This window comes from Mytilus californianus, unplaced genomic scaffold, assembly GCF_021869535.1.
Source record: "Mytilus californianus isolate M0D057914Y unplaced genomic scaffold, xbMytCali1.0.p SCAF_11, whole genome shotgun sequence".
NCBI classification, from domain to species: Eukaryota; Metazoa; Mollusca; class Bivalvia; order Mytilida; family Mytilidae; genus Mytilus; species Mytilus californianus.
In genome coordinates this window covers 47,277,385-47,298,322 of record NW_026262593.1, presented here as the reverse complement: position 1 = coordinate 47,298,322, position 20,938 = coordinate 47,277,385, and the positions used below count along the sequence as shown (strand labels likewise).

Sequence of the window (20,938 nt, the reverse complement as noted above, 5' to 3'; positions counted from 1 at the left end):
TAAATCTACTATTCTTCTCATACCTTCATAACCTTGATTAGAATTTGCAGATTCTAGTTTGTTCTTTTTATCTGGATTCTCAGAATGTTGTGTTGATGTCTTCTGTACGTCTTCATTTTCATCATTAGGTTTTTTTGAATCATCATCTGGTTTGCCAGTATTTTGTGCATTTTTTCCTGTACCTTTGGACCCGTCCTTCACTCTCAAGTAATCAGCAACTTCTTCATTTGTTGATGCTTCCAGCGCATTAATAAAACTGTTATAAGCTTTCGTTCCTCTCCGTGGTAGGATGGATAACAGTTCCCTGGTCTGTCCAGAAGGCCGCGGTTTTTTATGCTGTAAAAGTGTAATGCAAATTTTAAATTACCAATTACGAATGTCCATTAAAATCCCTATTCTATGGCATTTTATCATGAATATAATTTTACCCCTATTCCTTATTTAAGGATAGGCCAAAGCCCATGTTCAGCACATTTTAGGGTCTGACAACGATTTAAATCAATGTGTATAAACTTCTTGCAGTTGTTCAATTTATTCCCTAAAGTCAGTTAGTTTCCAAACTAATGAAACATAGTGTGCCTTGTCTTTAAAATTTGAAACTGGAGGAGTTGATCTAACTTTGCCAAAACTTCAAAGAAGTTCAACTTTTTTTGCATTTGTTTCTTAAAGAAAATGAAATAGATACAAAATAATATAAAATGTCTTGCCTGTTTCTTATTTCTGACCAGTTTCAGTATAAAAGCTTAATGTTGCCTGCCATAATATTAAGTCCAATCAGTAGAATACAGGAAAATTTAAAAAACAAAAATTTTCTTCAGATTCTTTTTCTTGATCATAAAAAAGCTTATGTCCAAGTTTTGTAACTTTGCATGAAAGTTTTCAAAAAATATAAACATAAAAAGATGTGGTATGGCTGCCAATTATCTTGGACGTAATAAGATGTTTAAATTCTTGTCTGAGTCATGACATCAGTGTTTCTTTAAATGGGAAAGGAAGTCATGGAAGTATATTTTCAAAAAGTTATCTGACAAACCTTAATTGAATCCATCATCCCTGATGTCAGTATATCATCGCTAACTAAATGATCACATACTTCTTCCACATTATGCAGATTTTTTATAAGATAGGCAAAGCTAGTCTGAAGAACATTTCTGTGTTTCTGTTCCATGGTCTTAGTGTAATTCTGTAAGACAAAGAGATTAGTGTTACAACATTTGAATGGTAATTTCTATTTTGAAGATTATTTTATCATTTTTTTTCCATCCTGTAAGTTAAGTCTAACCAACTGAAAACAAAATGAACCATACATTAAACAATGAATTATTTAAAACAAGAAAATTATGAAATCTGCCGGTTTAACGTCCAGTTGCAAATAAATGCATATCCAGGACAAGAACATGATAATATGAGATATGAATATAAACCCTGGTTTGTACTAGACATGCTAGACCGACAAGCTAAGCCTGATTGCTAGTTGACAAGGTTATAGTCTGCAGAAAGACTTATCACCTTGCGTGGACACATTATTCTGATTCCAAGACAAGCGGTCTTTGCTCTTACTTCTAATTGGTGCGTGCTTATATAGCTAAGAAGCAGCAAATACCAATTTTCAAGTCTTTGGTTTGACCCGGCTGGGGTTCAAACCAATGACCTCCTGCACTAGAGGCAGGCATGCTACCACAAGACCACCAAATCTGGAACTAACTAGACTAAGGAAGGTAAGCCATTAATGCATGGCTTGGAGAGGTTAGTTATATGTAGTTTTATTTTTACTGCTAATTTAACTAATTGAAAACCCTTAACCATGTTAACCATGCATGACTAACGCTACTTAGTCCAGTAGATTAAAATAGACAATAAACTTTACTGATTTTCTATTTTCAAAATTATTCCAGTTTCTTAAATATTTCCCTTTTAATCATTTTTATAATGAATTTCTTGAAATTCTAACTTGAGTAATTTGCTGTTTCAAGATTATTTTTACGATCCATGTAAGGGTCTTTTTTTTTAGCTTTCTTATGTGGTATATGGATTTAAATCATTATTGAAAGCTACCGGTATATGGTTACTTTAATTTATATAGTTGCTAACTCTGGTTGCTAACTTCTCTATGAATATACATAATACATACAGGTATAAGAGAAAGCAGAATTCAAGAAACTTCAAGATTGAGGCTCAGGCGTTTAGAGATAAAGTATTCAAACTGATCGAGTTCTTGTTTAATTTTATGAATCTCTGTATATATGTCAATAAACATGATAAAAGATGTGTGGTGTTTGTAAATGAGACAACAATTCACAAAAGGACAGCCAGATAGAGGTGAACAAATGTTCTTGAAAATGCAATAATAGTACCTTTTTATACGACTGCAAAAAAATTTTTGTGGTCGTATATTGGTATGACGTTGGCGTCGTCGTCTGAAGACACATTGGTTTTCGCACTCTAACTTTAGTTTAAGTGAATGGATCTCTATGAAATTTTACCAAAAGGCTCAATACCACAAAAGGAAGGTTGGGATTGATTTTGGGGGTTATGGTACCAACAGTTAAGGAATTAGGGGCCAAAAATAAGCATTTTTGTAACTTCCAGACATAACTTGTGTGTTAGTGTATGGATCTCTCTGACATTGTACCACAAGGTTCCATATCACAAAGGGAATACTGGGATTGATTTTGGGGGTAATTGCCTCAAAATTTTAGGACTTAGGGGCCAAAAAAGGGGCAAAAAACAAGCATTTTTCTAGTTTCATGACAATAACTTGTGTGTGAGTGTATGGATCTTTCTGAAATTGTACTACAAGGTTCCATATTACAAAGGGAAAGCTGGAATTGAGTTTGGGGGAAATTGCCCAAAACGTTTAGGAATAAGGGGCCAAAAGGGGGCCAAAAATAAGCATTTTTCTAGTTTCCAGACAAAAACTTGTGTTCAAGTGTATGGATCTCTCTGAAATAGTACTGCAAGGTACCATACCACAAAGGGAAGGCTGGGATTGATTTTGGGGGTAATTGTCTCAAAATTTTAGGAATTAGGGGCAAAAAACAAGCATTTTTCTAGTTTCAGGACAATAACTTGTGTGTAAGTGTATGGATCTTTATGAAATTGTACAACAAGGTTCCATATCACAAAGGGAAAGCTGGGTTCGAGTTTGGGGGTAATTGCCCTAAACGTTTAGGAATTTGGGGCAAAAAAATAAGCATTTTTCTAGTTTCCAGACAATAACTTGTGTTCAAGTGTATGGATCTCTCTGAAATAGTACTGCAAGGTACCATACCACAAAGGGAAGGCTGGGATTGATTTTGGGGGTAATTGCCTCAAAATTTTAGGAATTAGGGGCAAAAAAGGGGCAAAAAACAGCATTTTTCTAGTTTCAGGACAATAACTTGTGTGTAAGTGTATGGATCTTTATGAAATTGTACAACAAGGTTCCATATCACAAAGGGAAAGCTGGGTTCGAGTTTGGGGGTAATTGCCCTAAACGTTTAGGAATTTGGGGCAAAAAAACAAGTATTTTTCTAGTTTCCAGACAATAACTTGTGTTCAAGTGTATGGATCTCTCTGAAATTGTACTGTAAGGCACCATACATTGTAACACAAAGGGAAGGCTGGGATTGAGTTTGGGGGTGATGAATCATAAAGGGGGTTCAAAAAATTTCAGGGGGGATTTTTTTCCCCTTTTTTTTTCTTTAAAATTTTCCATTTTAAATTAGTTATTTCTGATTTTTGTATAAAAGGAAATAATAATGATATGGTTTGAATAGGCAAATTAAAAAAATTTAAGTTCTTAGACCACATTCATTCTGTGTCAGAAACCTATGCTGTGTCAAATATTTAATCACAATCCAAATTCAGTGCTGTATCTAGCTTGAATGTTGTGTCCATACTTGCCCCAACTGTTCAGGGTTCGACCTCTGTGGTCGTATCAAGCTGCGCCCAGTGGAGCATTTTATTTTAATTTGTGAATCTCTTAACACTTAAGACTTAATCCAAAATGAAAGTTGTGAATAAGTCTAACAGTAACACCATAACAAACAAAGAATTTCAAGAACAGTGTAACATGTCCGGAAACTTCGAAAAAATCTTGGACATCAATATAACAGAAAATGGTGCATACAAACTACTAAAAAACCTTAATCCAAACAAGGCAGCTGGGCCAGATAATATAACACCACGAGTCTTAAAGGAACTTGCATTACATAAAGCACCAATCCTGACAACAATATTCCGCTGCTCATATCATACAAGTGAAGTGCCAAGTATTTGGAAATAAGCAAACATCTGTCCAGTGTACAAGAAAGGGAAGAAATACGATCCAATGAATTTAATAATAGACCAGTCTCTCTCACCTGCATATCATGTAAACTAATGGAGCATATTATAACTAGCCATATTGTCCCATGCTGATACACACAACATTATGTATCCACTTCAACAAGGGTTTCAAAGGGGATTATCATGCATGTGTCATATGAATCTCAACTAATTGAATTTATTGATGAAGTAACTAACAACTTAGAATAATTTAGATCAAGGAAAACAAACAGATTGTCTCATAATTGATTTCTCCAAGGCATTGGATAAGGTTAGTCATAGCCTTCTCATCCACAAACTGAAGCATTATCATCTGGGAAAACAGGTAAAACAAATGAGTGGATAAACAACTTCCTCTGACAGTGATAGAACACAGTCAGTAGTGGTGGAGGGTGAAACATCAACTTCCATACCTGTTACAGTCCGGTGTACCACAAGGATCCGTCCTGGGACCTAGCCTATTTTTGTTTTATATAAACGACATGCCCCAGGGGATACAATCAACCGTACAACTGTTTGCTGATGACACTATTGCTTATGTCACAATCTCATCCAATGCAGATGCCCCAAACCTACAAAAGGACCTCGACAAACTGGCTGTATGGGAAACAAGGTATTGGGTCCGTTTGCACTAAATACACTTTCGCACCCTACAGTACACATTCGCACCCAACATGTTCACCCCCTGGGTCCGTTCGAACCCTACATGTTCGCACCCTTTTTTTTAAATTCAAAAACCTGATGAATTATTAGATGTTTTTTACATGTTTGTATCAAAATATTTTTTAATTTTTAAATGAAATATTGTTTTAAATAGATTTGATGATTAATTATCATATGTTAAAATTATGTATGATTATTACTGTTAATATGGTGTTTACACAGCTAAACTTGGTGTTATTGTTATGTGTTTGAGAATCGTGATTGTTGTTTCAAACTAGCTTTGATGTAAATTCTGCATGTAGTTAGCATGTATTTTGCTTGGTATGAGTAAATTCAAAATGTTATTGTTGTTGAATTTAATAGCAGTTTGGTATCTTAACATTAAAAAAATATTCAACACAAAAAACCTTTTTAGAAAGTCACTTTATTTTGAAACAATGAAATTTTTTTTTATATAGCAATACACTAACCAAAACACGATTAAAAAAATATTCAACACAAAAAATGTCACTTTATTTTGAAACAATGAAAAAAAAACTTATTTATAACAATACATTTGTACGAACCAGTCCTCCAGGAATGTACAAGGAATCTAGTAGGAATTTGTTAAGAATTCCTACCAGAAAAGTGTGCATATTCCAGCTTAATTGTAGCAGGAAAAACAGCAGAAAATTTAAATTAGCAGGATTTCTTAGTAGGAATAATGTGATTCCTACCAGGAATATTCAAATTAGCAGGGATAATTTGGTAGGAAAGTTAATCCCTACCTGGATATTTGTCAAATTTTCCTGCTAATTTGAATATTCCTGGTAGGATTTTTTTCATAAATTCCTACTAGGAAAATTGATTTTCTAGCAGGAATCTAAAAATATACATTACAAACTTAGTACGTGTATACACATGATACACATATACACATCTGGGTCATTCATTAAGTTTGAATATCAGCCACAAAGAACAAAGAAAACACATGTAAAACTTCTTGTTGCAAAATTTGACTCTTAAATTCATGAAGTAGCAACCACATATGAAAGTTGTGTTGAAAACCTGGTTTGTAATCTGTTTTTAAATTTAATTATGATGGAAATAGATGTAAAATTTTTTTGTTCACACTAAAAAACATTTTTTTAGAAGTATTGGTATATTATTATGTTTACAACAAAAATGTAGATCAGATGAACTTATAATATATATGTGACAACATATGATTGAAGACTAAGATTTCCATTTTTAATTAGTTGAATTAATTTTCTAGCATGCAAATTAGAAAAAAATTAAAACTTCCTCTAAAACATTTTAAAAAGTGTAGCTTAATTAAATTCAAATACCTTCATAAGCAATCCTGTCTTACATTCAAATATTTCCCTGGAAATTATTCAGTCTTTGCAGCATTGTTTATACACAATCTGAATCTTTTACCCTCCAACTTTTAAATTTGTTAACTGGAACCTTGTTTCTTATAACACAGCAAAATTAATGTTATTAGCAAACCGGACTCCAGTGAAAGATAATTGAGTACAAACCAATAGCTGTCAAGATAATAATCCTGCTTAGATAAGAAAAAATTCCAGGTAAAAATATTTTCTGGCAGGAAAAAAATATTCCTGTTACCCATACCAGGAATGTTGTTGAAGGAAAATGAAAAATCCTGCCACTAGTACGTCTAAAAAGTAACAGGAATTTAAAATTTCCTGCTAATTCCGTGTGAATTCCTGCTATAGTCTGACAGGAATCCTGCTAAATATTTCGTACGGGAATTATAACCAAAACACGATAAAAAAATTATTCAACACACATGACACAAAAATTGTTTTTAGAAAGTCACTTCATTTTGAAACAATGAACAAAAAACTTATTTATAGCAATAAAATAACCAAAACACAATTGAAAAATTATTCAACACAAAAATTGTTTTTAGAAAGTCATTTCATTTTGAAACAATGAACAAAAAAAATATATATAGCAATACACTAACCAAAAAAACGATGGAAAAATTATTCAACACAAAACCAATAAAAAGGGTGCAAACGTGTAGGGTGCGAACGTGAAAGGGTGCAAACGTGAATGGGAGAAAACGTGTTTTAGGGCCAACGGACCCAGATTCGGAAACAACAAATTGGCTTATGAAGTTCCATTCTGACAAATGTAATGTACTCACTATCTCCAAGAAGCAAATTCCATCTAAGTACAATTACAAATAACATGGCCCATAAGCCAGAAATTAGTAGTACTTTTGCTAATTAATATTCATAATATGTAAATGAGAATTGTACCACATGATAATAGTTTGAACTGGACTGGCTTGATATCATTAAAATCTTTAAAACACGGATATTATAAGTTGCCCGTCACAGACTCCTTGTTTATAATCACTCTGATATTTTCGTAAAGTTGTCAGGTGGTTAAAATCAAAACAATGAACGCGAATTTAGTGAATTTTTCGTGTTTTTGTGAGTTTATTCTTCTTGAAATAGGGGCATTTTAACTTTACGTTGGAACCTAAAGTTCAACGACTACACATTAAAGGTTTGGACTTGCTTATTCTCTGGACATTTAAGTTTCAAGTTTCATCCCGGCAACCTGTTTTTGTAATGACCTTGTTAGCCAATTTTCAACACGAAGTTTGCAAATTTGACGTTTCAGCCATTTTAGCCTGTATTTTATACTGCAATGTTAAAAGCCTCTCGCTTCGATTTTTATAATAGCTCAGGAACCTTGATTTGTGCAACGACAGTCATTATGTTTCGTTTAAATGGTGTATTGATTGTTGTGTATAATTATTTTCTGTCCTGGCAACATGTCTATCACTTAAATTAAAGTTAAAACAGACATTTTTTTCAAAATTCCCTATCATTTCAATATAATTTCCGTGACCCGTATTCAATTTCTTTAGTATAATATTCAAATAAGCAAAGTGGCGTTGATTTCTGGATATGCATATCCTTGAACATATCACATCAGCTAAATACCTGGGATGCACTATTTCATCAGATCTTAAATGGGGGAAACACATAACTCATAAGCACCATCTGCTCCAAAGCAAATCAAAATTGAAACATCTAGTATATACAAAATTATGAACGCCCTTCCAGAAATAACAACAAAAGGCATTCAGAATTCCATCATGCAAAACGACTGTACGGAAGGAGTCGTTCTATCCTTGAACAATCAGAGAGTGGAACACCTTGCCCAACTGTACTGTCTCCGCAACTAGTCCTGAACTTTCAAGGCTCAGCTCCGTCATTAAATTTTAAATAACATGTTTTTAATTGCACCTGATATTCTTAATTATTGTGCACCAAGAGTTACCAGTATAAATCATTTTTTGGTGGTCAATTAAATTTCAACTACATACCTTCCAGACAAATTAACAGATTCTTATTCTTTTCAAAATCTTTATTCCTGGAACTGATCTGATCATAATTGTTTGGGGTATTTCCCCGAACTTTACCTAAACTGGTAATATTGCAGAGTATCTTTCCTGTGTCGGATTTTATATATTACCGGGACCAGTCTACTTTCGGTTTGCAATGTCGACAAAATACCGAAATGGAATTGAAGAAAAGAAATGGCCAACAACGTAATATAAATGATTTATTATTTTTATTATCATGTGATTGAATCAGAAATGGACCTACATAAACTTTTGTCGACTGCAGCACCAATACCTGCATACCTATATCTCACTTAGCTGCTATAGAAAGAATTTCCAAAGATTGGTTCTATGCATTGCATATCAATAGAGCTGAACTACTGTCAGGATAATCAAACATGTTAAAAGAACTGGGTTCTAAGAAAACTAACATTAATCGACAAAATAGTCACCACAACTATACAACAGCGGTTGTGTTTTCGGTCAGAGACATATAATTGTATTGTATGTCTCTGTTTCGGTCATGAAAATTGATAACTACACATAAGCAAGGACGTATATTAGATGTTAGTTATACGTCCTTGGGTTGATGTCTCATTGACGCATGACCACACATCCAATAATTGTAATGTGACAGTTCAGTTGAAACATTATTGTGACTGAGATTTCTAAAGCAATCTTAAAATGACTTTAATCTATTGGAAATAAGTAGTCTTAGGCCAAAAGTGTTTCACCTTTCGGAAATTCCACTATATTTTATACAAAAATTGAAAAAAAAAATGATAAAATATGGAAATGTCTGAAGGTTTATGCAATGATTCTGAAAAAGCTTTGTTATTTAAATTTTTGAGAAAATCCCAGTTTAAAGACAAATATGAATGTCTGCACGAAAAATTAGGAAAACATGACACTTGATTTCAATTTTTGTAAACAAATAATGATTTCTCAGTATTGACATGTCATAAAAATAGTTCATAATAACCGTAAAAAAAACCTGTAATTATGATTTTAACATTAAAAATTTCTTCTTAATCGAACCTCAGATTAGTTTTTGACAATGTTTAAAAAAAAATGTGTTTTAATATGAAATAATAGAATTTGGGAAAGGTGAAACCCTTTTGATCGAAGACTGTATAATCAAAATCAAACAATTTCACCATCTCTTGTAAGGAAAATTTAATGCATTTTATAACAAATTGCAACTGTGTACTAACAGTAACAGACTAACCGACTCCTGCTGTATGCATGCATCACCCGTCGTTATATATGGAACGCCACAGCTGCCTTATGATAACGATAGTAATAATTTATCATTAAGGGTTGAGATATAACATGAAGCAAATTTTCTATACTATTACGACATTTGACTATACTACTCTGTCAATTTGCTATATCACTAAGATCAATTTATATACTATAAAAACGTTTTGATGTAACATGGAGTTACCTTTTCATACTATTCTGCCATTTTACTTTGTCGTGAAGATATTCTTTTATACTATGAAGACATCTTGATATAACATGGAGCTACCTTTTCATACTGATTTGTCATTTTACTCTACTATTATGTGATATTGCTATATCATAAAGATACATTTTATACTATTAAGACATCTTAATATAACATTGAGCAATTTTTTCATACCATTTTGTCACCTCACTATACTATTATGTCATGTTGCTATCCAGCAACGGTCATACCCAGTGACAAGAAAGCGGCACACACAAAAACATTGACTAATGAGACAGACCTTGGGAAGCACGGTCTATTTATGAGTCGAAATTGGGCTTTGAACTAGCTTTCAGTAACTGCATGAAAGTACTCTCATGCAGAGTCAAATTATTATGCGCCTTACACGAGCGGCCGGTTGTCTTTGGTTATCTTCTTTTGTTTATAATGTAATACTAATATATGTATCTTATACATGTATCAGGTCATGCGTTTTGCCTATAATTGTTAAAGACCATACGGTGACCTACAGATGTTTGAATCCTTGTCATTTGGTCTTTGGTTAATAGTTGTCGTATCACCAATCATGGCGAATTCAAGATGGGGGTTGCGTATTTTTGTTGTTGATGTCAGATCATTGATTGTTTCCGTTAAATTCAATCAATTTTTTTTGACGATTAAGATCTGCACACAAAATATCTGTCTATTGTTAAAGACTACATGTTGCCATTTAAATATCTCTGTTTATTTTTAGATATAAGAAGATGTGGTATGAGTGCCAATGAGACAACTCTCCATCCAAGTCAAAATTTATAAAAGTAAACCATTATAGGTCACAGTACGGTCTTCAACACGGAGCCTTGGCTCACACCGAACAGTAAGCTATAAAGGGCCCCAAAAAATTACTAGTGTAAAACCATTCAAACGGGAAAACCAACGGTCTAATCTATATAAAAAACGAGAAACGAGAAACACTTATGAACCACATCAACAAACGACAACTACTGAACATCAGATTTCTGACTTAGGACAGGTCAGAGACATATATTATATGTCTCTGGACAGGTGCAAACAAATGCAGCGGGTTTAAACGTTTTAATGGTACCAAACCTTCACCCTTTTTCTGAAACAATAGTGTAACATCACAACATAGAAAGACACACTATAAAATATCAACTGAAATAGCTTAACTCAATCAAAGGACATATTAACACCACTGAACATACACTGAACAAATAAATTTGACCTATGACACAATATAAATACAAAATAAATATACTTAGGGAAGAATAATAAAAGTAACATATTATATCGGTAAGAAATGTTAAACAATTAAAGAAAAACAATATGCTCGAACAAAAATACCATCCATTTGCAATAACTTTAAACACAGGTAAATGAAAATAATTTTGTTGTTAGGTATACGTGTACAGTACCAATAGAGAAAGGAAATATTTTTACAAAATAAATAATTTAGAATACAAAATAAATAAACTAAGGGAAGAATAATAAAAGTAACATGTTATATAGGTAAGAAATGTTAAACAATAAAAGAAAAACAATATTTTTGTCTGTCTCATTAATGTTTACCCAAAATTTCAATTAATTCATTTAAATGTATGTCCGGAGGATGTATCACTTATGTCTAACGATTGTGTACACTGTTAAAAAAGGATTTTGGTTTGTAAAGATAGATGTGTACTTGTCCCGTCCCTCTGTTATTATTATTTTTATAACTGATAATCAGTCCATAGGAGAGCATTAACTATGGTATGCGTTAATTCGTCACTATCAGCTAGAGTTTAAATTGCTTGAAGATATTGACGTATAATATTGTAGAACAGACATTGATTCTGATCACATGTAAATATACGAGATTAATTATTGCGATATCATGAAAATCTGCATACAGATATATGTAACAGATATCAGAATGCGAGTTCTTATTATTGCGATAGTCACCCAGTCGCATTATTCGCATTAATAAAAACCTCGCAATAATTTCTGAATTTACAGTATGAAAAAAGAAAACATAACGAAGGGGGGTGCTCTATCATAGAAAGAAAATATCAAAGGGTACTTTACCAAAACGTTTGTACCATTATATGAATAAAAAGATTGATTGATAGATTGTTTTTGTTTAATGTCAGTTGCAAATATTCTTGCATATTCGAGACAAGAACAAAAACAATAATCATTTACATGTAATAGGTAGTCTCTTGAAAGAGGATTGATAGGGATTATGGTCGAGAATTTAGACTGTCAATGTATCATTATATGTTGGATACGTTGCAGAAATGTTGTCTTGGAACAGGTCAACTAAGGAGTAGTTGTAAGAATGCTTCAAAGAATACACTCTCTGCACGAAGCAACGAATTGAAATTCAATATTCCGACTAGATGCGGCTACGTATTTAGTAATTTCACACTGTCAAACAGACCCTACACTTTAGCAATGGTTTTTACTGTCGGGCGAGGTAAGTACATAAAAATGCCCTTTACCATGTTTACTGTACATCGGTAAAGCCATGGGGCTAGAGAAGTGGGTATACGTTATTATTTTAATCTGCTTGTTCCACTGGATATCCCCAAAATATCATAATGTACATCTAGAAGATAGCATATATTTCAAGTTAGTGAACCACGCACCTTATATTTTGTTTATTATTGTTGAATGCGGTCAGAAACATTTCTAAGAATAAGTTATATTCCCAGAGTGCAATTTAATTATCCAAGCCAATTCATTTTCATATTAAAATTTTAATAATATCCCGAGGTATAAGATATAATCATGAAATATATTGTCTAAAGTAACATTTAATGGGAAATCTTCAATTTATTACAATAGAATTGATTGATAATAGATTACCATGAGGTTTGCTCGAACCAATATGCACCGGCAAAAATACCACTTACACAAATTGCCAATTTTCCTTTGTATTTTAAAATATTCATTTTCAAAATTTTCCAGAACTTTGTCATGTTTCGTCTCAATCATGTTTTAAAGAAACAGACCAAAAATTAGCATTGTCAGCTGATTGTTGAAATCTGAAAAGCTGTAAATGATGTCAAGCTGAATAATTCAACAATAAGATTTTTACATACGAATAACGTATCAATCACCTGGTATGATCATCGACGGAAACAATGCTCTTGTATTCTGAGCAATGTATCATATCTTAAGTATTATATAGAGGAATATATAAGAATAGCATTTGCATATATTTGGTAAACTGCTGCTCTTTCTTAAAGTGACGAGAACATTGACATCAAACCTTTTGATGGTTAGTTCAACACACTGTATTGGTAGCGGAATGTGGAACAAAAAGGAGGAACAGTATCAAATAAACAGTTTCTAGAGAAAAATTAACGAAGCATACAGGATGATTTATAAAGATAATGGCACACAACTTGTTATAACATTTTCTGAAAATGTGACGCAAGTAATCAATAAAAGTCAGAACGAGACGCACGTAATCAATAAAAGTCAGAACGAGACGTACGAAAAATTAACGCTGTATGATGAACAGACAAGAATCACCACATTGTTTTTCTGCTTTATCATTTATATTTTCGGAGTTACTGGAAATGCATTAATTATTTGGACATTTTTCAGGATTAAGCGTCTTAGAAAGAGACACAATTTGTTTGTGGTAATTCTTGCCATTGTGGATTTATTTATCATTGGATACCTTCTTCCGTTTAACATGTTTGTCATGATATACAATACTAAAGTTTGGCAGACTTTCCTTTGTAAGTTTAATGCATTGCTATGTCATATTCTGTTCACGTGTAGCGTGCAGTTTATCATGCACATTGCTTTTTGTCGGTTTGTTAAAATATGCTATGCAAGTAAATATGATACACTTCTATCGTTGAGGACAATGATATTGCTCTCTTGTTTAAGTGGTGTGTCCGGTGTGATATTCGGTCTGCCTTTACTTGCAAAGGATAATTATTTGATATTTGACAAAACGCTTCATTTGTGTATTTTCAATCGTTATGGCAATCAGATTTATTCACTTATTTACATGGGCTGTTGTTTACCTCTGCCAATAACTGTGACATTGATTTGTTACATTAAGATTTATTTCCACGTTCGGAAGTCAAAATTAAAATTGTTTCAACACTGGAGTGATCCTGTAATTAGAAAAAGACTTCTAAGAGAAATTAGCGCAACTCGTTCACAGTTTGCTGTGTTCGTCGCCTATCTTGTGCTGTACATTCCGTTTGGGATAACCGCCATTTCTTCCACGTTTGGTTATAGCTCTGTGCATTTTCCAGACAGTTTCCATGCATTTGCTATGTATTCATGCTTTCTTAGCAGTTGCATCAATGGTCTGTTATATGGAGCTTTTAACAGTAATATGAGAAAAGCGTATATTGAATCGTTTCCTTGTAAGAAAACACGCAATGTTAAGATTTTTCCTTCAACAAAGGACGGCAGAACTTCCGGTACAAACAATAACAGCGGTAGTGAAACTCATCAATGTCCCGTTGCTGATGATTTAGATGTGATGAATCAGGTTTCTATTGTTTAAATATATTTCTAAATTGTTACTGATGACCATTTTAGCAGTTGAAAAATACAAATGACATTTCTATTTGTATTTTTTTATTTTTATCATTCAATTCAGGAATCATCAAAATATCAGAATCCAAAGGACACTCCAATGTAGTTCTTAGAATGTAATAAGTAAATGCAGAATGCAGGATTTTCCCCAAAAGGTATTACATTTCACTATTTCCTCAATTTAACAAATTAAATGCAGAATGTATGTACTTCTATATATACCGATATAACACTGCTATGTTTTTTGAAACATTTACCTATTGCATGCTGTGCAGCCCTGGCATAGTAGCAATTATTACAATAAAATAGCATCCGTTATACAAAATCGTTATTGTCTGAGCTACTTGTGTTTAATAATAGTATTTTGTATCAACATCGCGCCACCAGATATCGACAAATAAAATTGAGAATGGAAATGGGGAATGTGTCAAACATGTCAAAGAGACAACAACCCGACCAAAGAGCATAAAAACAGCCCAAGGCCACCAATTGGTCTTCAACACAGCGAAAAAATACAGCACCCGGAGCCGGGCTTCAGCTTGCCCCTAAAAATGTGTACTAGTTCAGTGAAAATGGACGTCACACTAAACTCCGAAACATATAAATGAACTAAAATTTAAAAAACATACAAGACTAACAAAGGCCAGAGGCGGCTGACTTGGGGCAGGCGCAAAAATGCGGCGGGGTTAAACATGTTTTGTGAGATCTCAACCCTCCCCCCTATACCCCAAGAACGTCGTCTCTGGTAACCTATATATATGCGCACGCCTTAAAGAGTTTTTCGGACAATTGTTGTGTTCTTTTGTTTTTTTTGTTGACTTATCAAAATTCTCGCATCTATTTATTTTGCCTAGTTTTGAAGTTGATTTCCCTTCTTTTTTATATCGCAACAGTCCGGCCCATTTCGTCTTTTTTCTAATTCCTTTTTAGCCTTTACCTAGATGTTTACACCTTAAATAAAAAAAGTATGATATTTGAATTTTATCATGTAATTTTCCCTTTCGTTGAATGTACACAAACAAAATAAATCCAAACTGTTCCTTCTTTCAGCAAAATTAACTTGCACATAGTGTCACCAAGGATTTGTATAGTGACATCTCACTTTACAAATCCCTGGTGTCATATACGCTTTTGTTAAATGTTGGTTATTTTTGAAGAGTGCGTAGGGAAATTTATCCAGAATTATCAATATATATTGTATGGCATTAAAGCAATATTGACATACGTTCAACACATGTCCAACTTTTGGTATTAATTTGTTGTGTTCTCTGATATGCCAATTTCTCAAAAAATACATATATAGATCAATTATACAAACATTCTCCAGCACTCATATATAAAAATAAGAAGATTTGATATGGTTGCCAATGAGACAACTATATCCATCAAAGCCCGATGGGCGAGGATGTGAACAACTATACTACTAGGATACCGTACGGCCTTTAACAATGAATAATGTCCATACCGTAACGGGGTATAGTAATATATACAAGGCCCGACATGACAGAAGCTGATACAATTCATAAGAGGAAACCAACATGTATGCTTCAACAATTTTCTATGGACTTGTAGACACTCGAGTCGGTTATTTTAACTTGTATGACTTCAAGTACATTCTGTATTTCGATGTCTGGTCTCTTTACAGAACACAAGTCTGTTTATTCTATAATAGTGTATGGGATGTTACTACATGTTCATTGTACTTTAATGTCAATCGAAAACCATATTACAAATTCGTTTTGAAATAAAATACGTTTATAAACGTGTTGCTTATATTGTATCAACTAGAGAATATATACGCAATCGCAGTAAGATAAATTTAATTGTTAAGTTAATTTTTACAATGATAAAACTTGCAATGTCAAATAACGAATAACATACTATGTTACAGTTACAAATGATAAAACTTGCAATGTCAAATAACGAATAACATACACATGTTACAGTTACAAATGATAAAACTTGCAATGTCAAATAACGAATAACATATACATGTTACAGTTACAAATGATAAAACTTGCAATGTCAAATAACAAATAACATACACATGTTACAGTTACAAATGATGGAACAATAAGAAGATACCAAGGGAGTCATAAAAAACATGAGTCGAATGAAAACGGACACCACTATTGCCAAACCGAGTAAGGACAATTTACAGGCACTATACACAGAAAATTTAAGACCATCAAAAATATACCGGAGTTTGAACTCGTGTGCTCCGACATTGTAATCAGTTGCTGCTCCATCAACAGCCTGATGCGAAAGAAGTGAATGAATTATAAATTGTTAGTTTTAAAACAATATTATTGTAATTTAATTTAAGAACTTTGTTAGTTGTTATTTGATATTTTTTGCTGGTTTTTTGGTTAAATGTTGTGTTATTATGATGAGTTACTGGGCGTTTTCGTTTAGATTCAGCGTGCTGGTTTTAAGTTATATCAATCTTTACCGACGTCCCAACTTAGTTGTGGAGTGATAAATAAAACTACAAAAAGAATAGTTCTGTAATTTTCTTGGTGAGAGTAGTTGCGAATAAAACAGTATCTTTTAATCAGTAAATAGCGAAAAACTACAAGAGACAGCATCAATCATGACGGTGAGACCCCCTGGCATTTCAATGTCCATAAAACTTAAATTTCACTTAAACTATACATAGATACAGATCCTATCAAAAGGATTTTCCCAGACATATTTCATCTTCGATATGCATAGACGGCTTAAACTGTCGATTTTCAATTAAAAATTGTCGAAAATTTAGGTTATAGGGCCCAGTGCATTGGGTAGATCTGTATCTATACCTAGTATAAGGGCTAGCAAAGTTTTATTGACATTGAAAATACCAGGAGGGTCTCACGGTCATTTTTAAAAGCGGTCTCCGGTAGACTTTTGTTGTATATTTTGAATATCAAACTGGCACTTTGAGCCCTCCGTAAACATCGAAGACAAGATCGAAGTTTTACCATATTCCTATTTATATCATAATGATTTGTATATATATATGTTAGCTATCTTTGTTCATAATATTATAATGATTGAAATATCCGAAAGGTCTGTCCAACGCCCTGGGCCCTTTTACCAGACAGCATTTTTAATATCAAGTCAATCGAAAATATCTTTTTTTTTCGCTGTCCATAGTTACATGTACTTATATTTATATTTTCATATGTTACTGGAGTGTCCGTTTGGTTGGTTGTTTTTTTGGTATTTCTTTTTATATTGAAATATCAAGTTTTATTAGAATCTACGATTACATGTCTGTTTACTCTAAATATTCAAACTATGACTATCATTTTTAATTTAAACTTTTATCGCTCATGCATGAAAATGAAAATTTGAATATCAAACTGACTTCTAGGAGCCGGTTGGATATTGAATATCGAATAAGGAATAAGAAACTGGCCGCTAACTTTACAGACATTTATATATATTGAATAGAAATTAAATAACCATGAATGTTACTAAGGATTGAATGTTTCTTTTTGTATAGCAGTATTCAAGTATGACGCCATTTTGTTTGCCGCCCGGAAAATGTACCTCCATACAGTAAAATTTGCCTACGATTAACCGTAACCGTAAACGTGATTACACAATCCTATAAAAAAGTATGATAGTATATTAACCATTTTTTGATAGTCATATAAATTATGAGAAAAGCAATTAATTAATATACTAACACATCATTAGTAGAGCTCAAGTTCTATTATTGCTTTTGATAGTTTTATTTAATCTGTAATTTATCCATACAAATCATACTGACGGATTACTGACTGTGTTATCACTGTATTGTATTCGCTTTGTTAATTACATAGCAGATGTAATATATATCTGCTTATTATTGTTATTAGAAAGAAAGGTATGTTTAATCTCCTAATAATGACAGTGAAAATATTATAAATTTGGTACATACGTTTACCGATGGTTGTAGTGTTCGTACGTAATGTAACTGATTTTTGGTGACTTTACCTAAAATCTTCCAATGATCAACTGGCGTTCAGAAAAAGAGATTTATTAGTAAACAATATTCGTGAAATGTTTTATTACAGATTGGAAACTAAAATAGTCACCCTCATATTTTGCTTTGTACTGTATGCTATTGGTACAACCGGAAATGCGTTGATCATCTGGACATTCGTTGCCAAGAAAGAACTAAGAGTTATTCCTAACATATTTGTGGTATGTTTGGCATTTGTTGACTTCTTCATTGTTGGATATCTCTTACCATTCAGTATGATTGTAATGCTTGTGAAGGATGCAGTGATACCAACAGATTTATGCCAGGCCAATGCTATCATATCGCATGTAGTTTTTGCGACTAGTGTCCAATACATCATGCACATAGCTGTCACCAGATACTTCAAAATCTGTAGAACTAGCAAATTTAATCGAATTTTTACTGTGAGTAAACTTATACCGTTGATAATTTCCTCTCCATTGGTAGGGGTTATATTTGCATTACCTCTGTGTATCGACAATAACTATTGGAATTTTGACCCAACGTTGCACTTGTGCTTGTTCAATCGATTTGCTTCTCGAACTTATTCATTAATTTATATGACAGCATGTTTACTGATTCCCGTGTCTATTACTGCATTAGCATACTATAGAATTTACTGCTATGTGATTAAAGCAAAGAAAAGATTACGAGGATATTGGAAAAATACCCCTGCAGGGCGTAAACTAAAAAAGGAAATTATTTTAACACGCTCTCAGTTTGCTGTCTTCATATCTTATTTGATTCTATACTTGCCTTTCGGAATAACAACATTCGGAAGTTCAGTAAACGATTTCCCGGAAGCGTTTCATGCATTTGCCATGTACTTTTGTTTTACCAACAGCTGCTTGAATAGTATTTTGTATGGTGTGTTTAATAGGGATATGAGAAAAGCCTACAAGGATGCTCTATGCCGAAACAAACCTATTATAACTTCCACGAATACCATAACGATGTCATCTATCAAGACGAGAACAACAGCTTTAGAATCAACAATATGATTTGTTATTTATTTTACTACTCATATAAGCAGACAAAAATCAGTAAAGACTGTATAGAAATATATAATGTATGAATATATTGTGACAGATATTTGACATAAATTTTGGATATAGATGACGTTACAATTATTCCTTCGATTTTATGTTTATCACGTTTTATATTATTGTAATAGAAAAATGCAGTTTATTTTATTTCATATAGTTTATTAGTTAATGTATGTAAGTTCTACTCTGTAAACTATTTTATACAAAATTATTGTTTAACTGTTCTATACATTTTCAAAGCGTAGGATATTTCAAACATGTCAAATAAATACTTTAACAAACTATTGAACGTATCAGTGCAATAAAACTTCAGCTGTGGCCAAATGGACCTTCGATTATATGTCCAGCAAAGTTAATAAAACATCTTAAAAGTTCAGACAACGGTCAACTCACATCAGCAGCTTTGTTTGTGTTAAGCTATAAAGCACAAACTAGTTCCATAATTACTTTTGATTAAGATCCGGATTAATATTTATAATGTTATTTTATACTATGTTATATGGATCTACGTTGTAATTGTTTTATATTATAGTTAGGGAAATGGTAATAAATATATTCGAAACATAGGTTGTCAATTTTAGAATAAGAAATTGAAGAGATGAAAGAAAAACCAGTTTTATGTGACGTGTAATTTCGACCTAATCTTAGACCATAACTATATTTGAGCATTCTAAATTTTATTGATAACTCATAAATCATAAATTCTTTTGTTTGTTATAGTCAGTTAAGGGTTACTAGGACATTCAAAACTTAGTATATAAACCGATCAAGCCGCTATAATATTAATAGCGAGTTTCTTGACATTCTAGGTGAGTCTCTTGGTTTTGAAAATAATTTAGATTTAAAATAATTTTTCTTTTAATTTTATTTTGAAAAAATAAATAAAGTTTATAAGTAACTAATATTTTAATTCAGAGGTTTATTTTAACAGTAATTATCATTGTTATTATTTGGTATTTAACTTGAATTGTTTGTAGTATCTTATCATTGTTTTCAACTTATTTTGACTTCAAAATGTGTACTTTGAAATTATATTGTAATTATTTCAATGTTTTCTTTATTAAATTAATAGCGAGTTTCTTGACATTCTAGTTTGGTTTTCTTTCCTGTTGTTGTTCCCGGCCTGCCTCTACATCGGCAACAACGCCCGGCCTGCCTCTATATTGGCAACAACGCCCAGTCTGCCTTTACATCGGCAGCAATGCCATACACCATCAAAGGCATTGTTCTAAGCTAGTTTCCCCCGAACATGTAAAAATCAGAACCAGCTCTCACAGATGTAGTTCGTCTGTTGAGAGTCTGAGGGAAAAGAACAGTAAACAGACCATGCTACATTACGCAAATATCAACCAACGTCATATTACCATAAATGGTAGTTCACATTATCTTGATACAATAATTGGTGGCGGCCCGTTTATAAATGTCGGACGACCTTTAAGAGCTGACACCAACACCAAACATCGATATCAAGACATTACAGCATGCCAGTGTTTAGACAATTCGAACCGGAATATTTACAGTTAAACATTTTT

General features: G+C 32.7%; 1 protein-coding gene across 2 annotated transcripts in view; it reads right to left on the bottom strand.

The window, feature by feature from the left end:
* LOC127720207 (uncharacterized) overlaps positions 1–8,448 on the bottom strand; it is a 76,108-nt gene extending 67,660 nt beyond the window's left edge. For both annotated transcript variants that reach the window (XM_052226684.1, XM_052226683.1), the window contains exons 1-3: positions 8,327–8,448; positions 1,034–1,183; positions 24–336 (exon numbers count right to left, since the gene is read on the bottom strand). In XM_052226684.1, coding sequence (XP_052082644.1) covers positions 24–336; positions 1,034–1,168 — 448 coding nt within the window. In that variant the 5' untranslated portion in view covers positions 1,169–1,183; positions 8,327–8,448. The remainder of the gene's footprint in view (positions 1–23; positions 337–1,033; positions 1,184–8,326) is intronic.
* Positions 8,449–20,938: the final 12,490 nt, after the last annotated feature.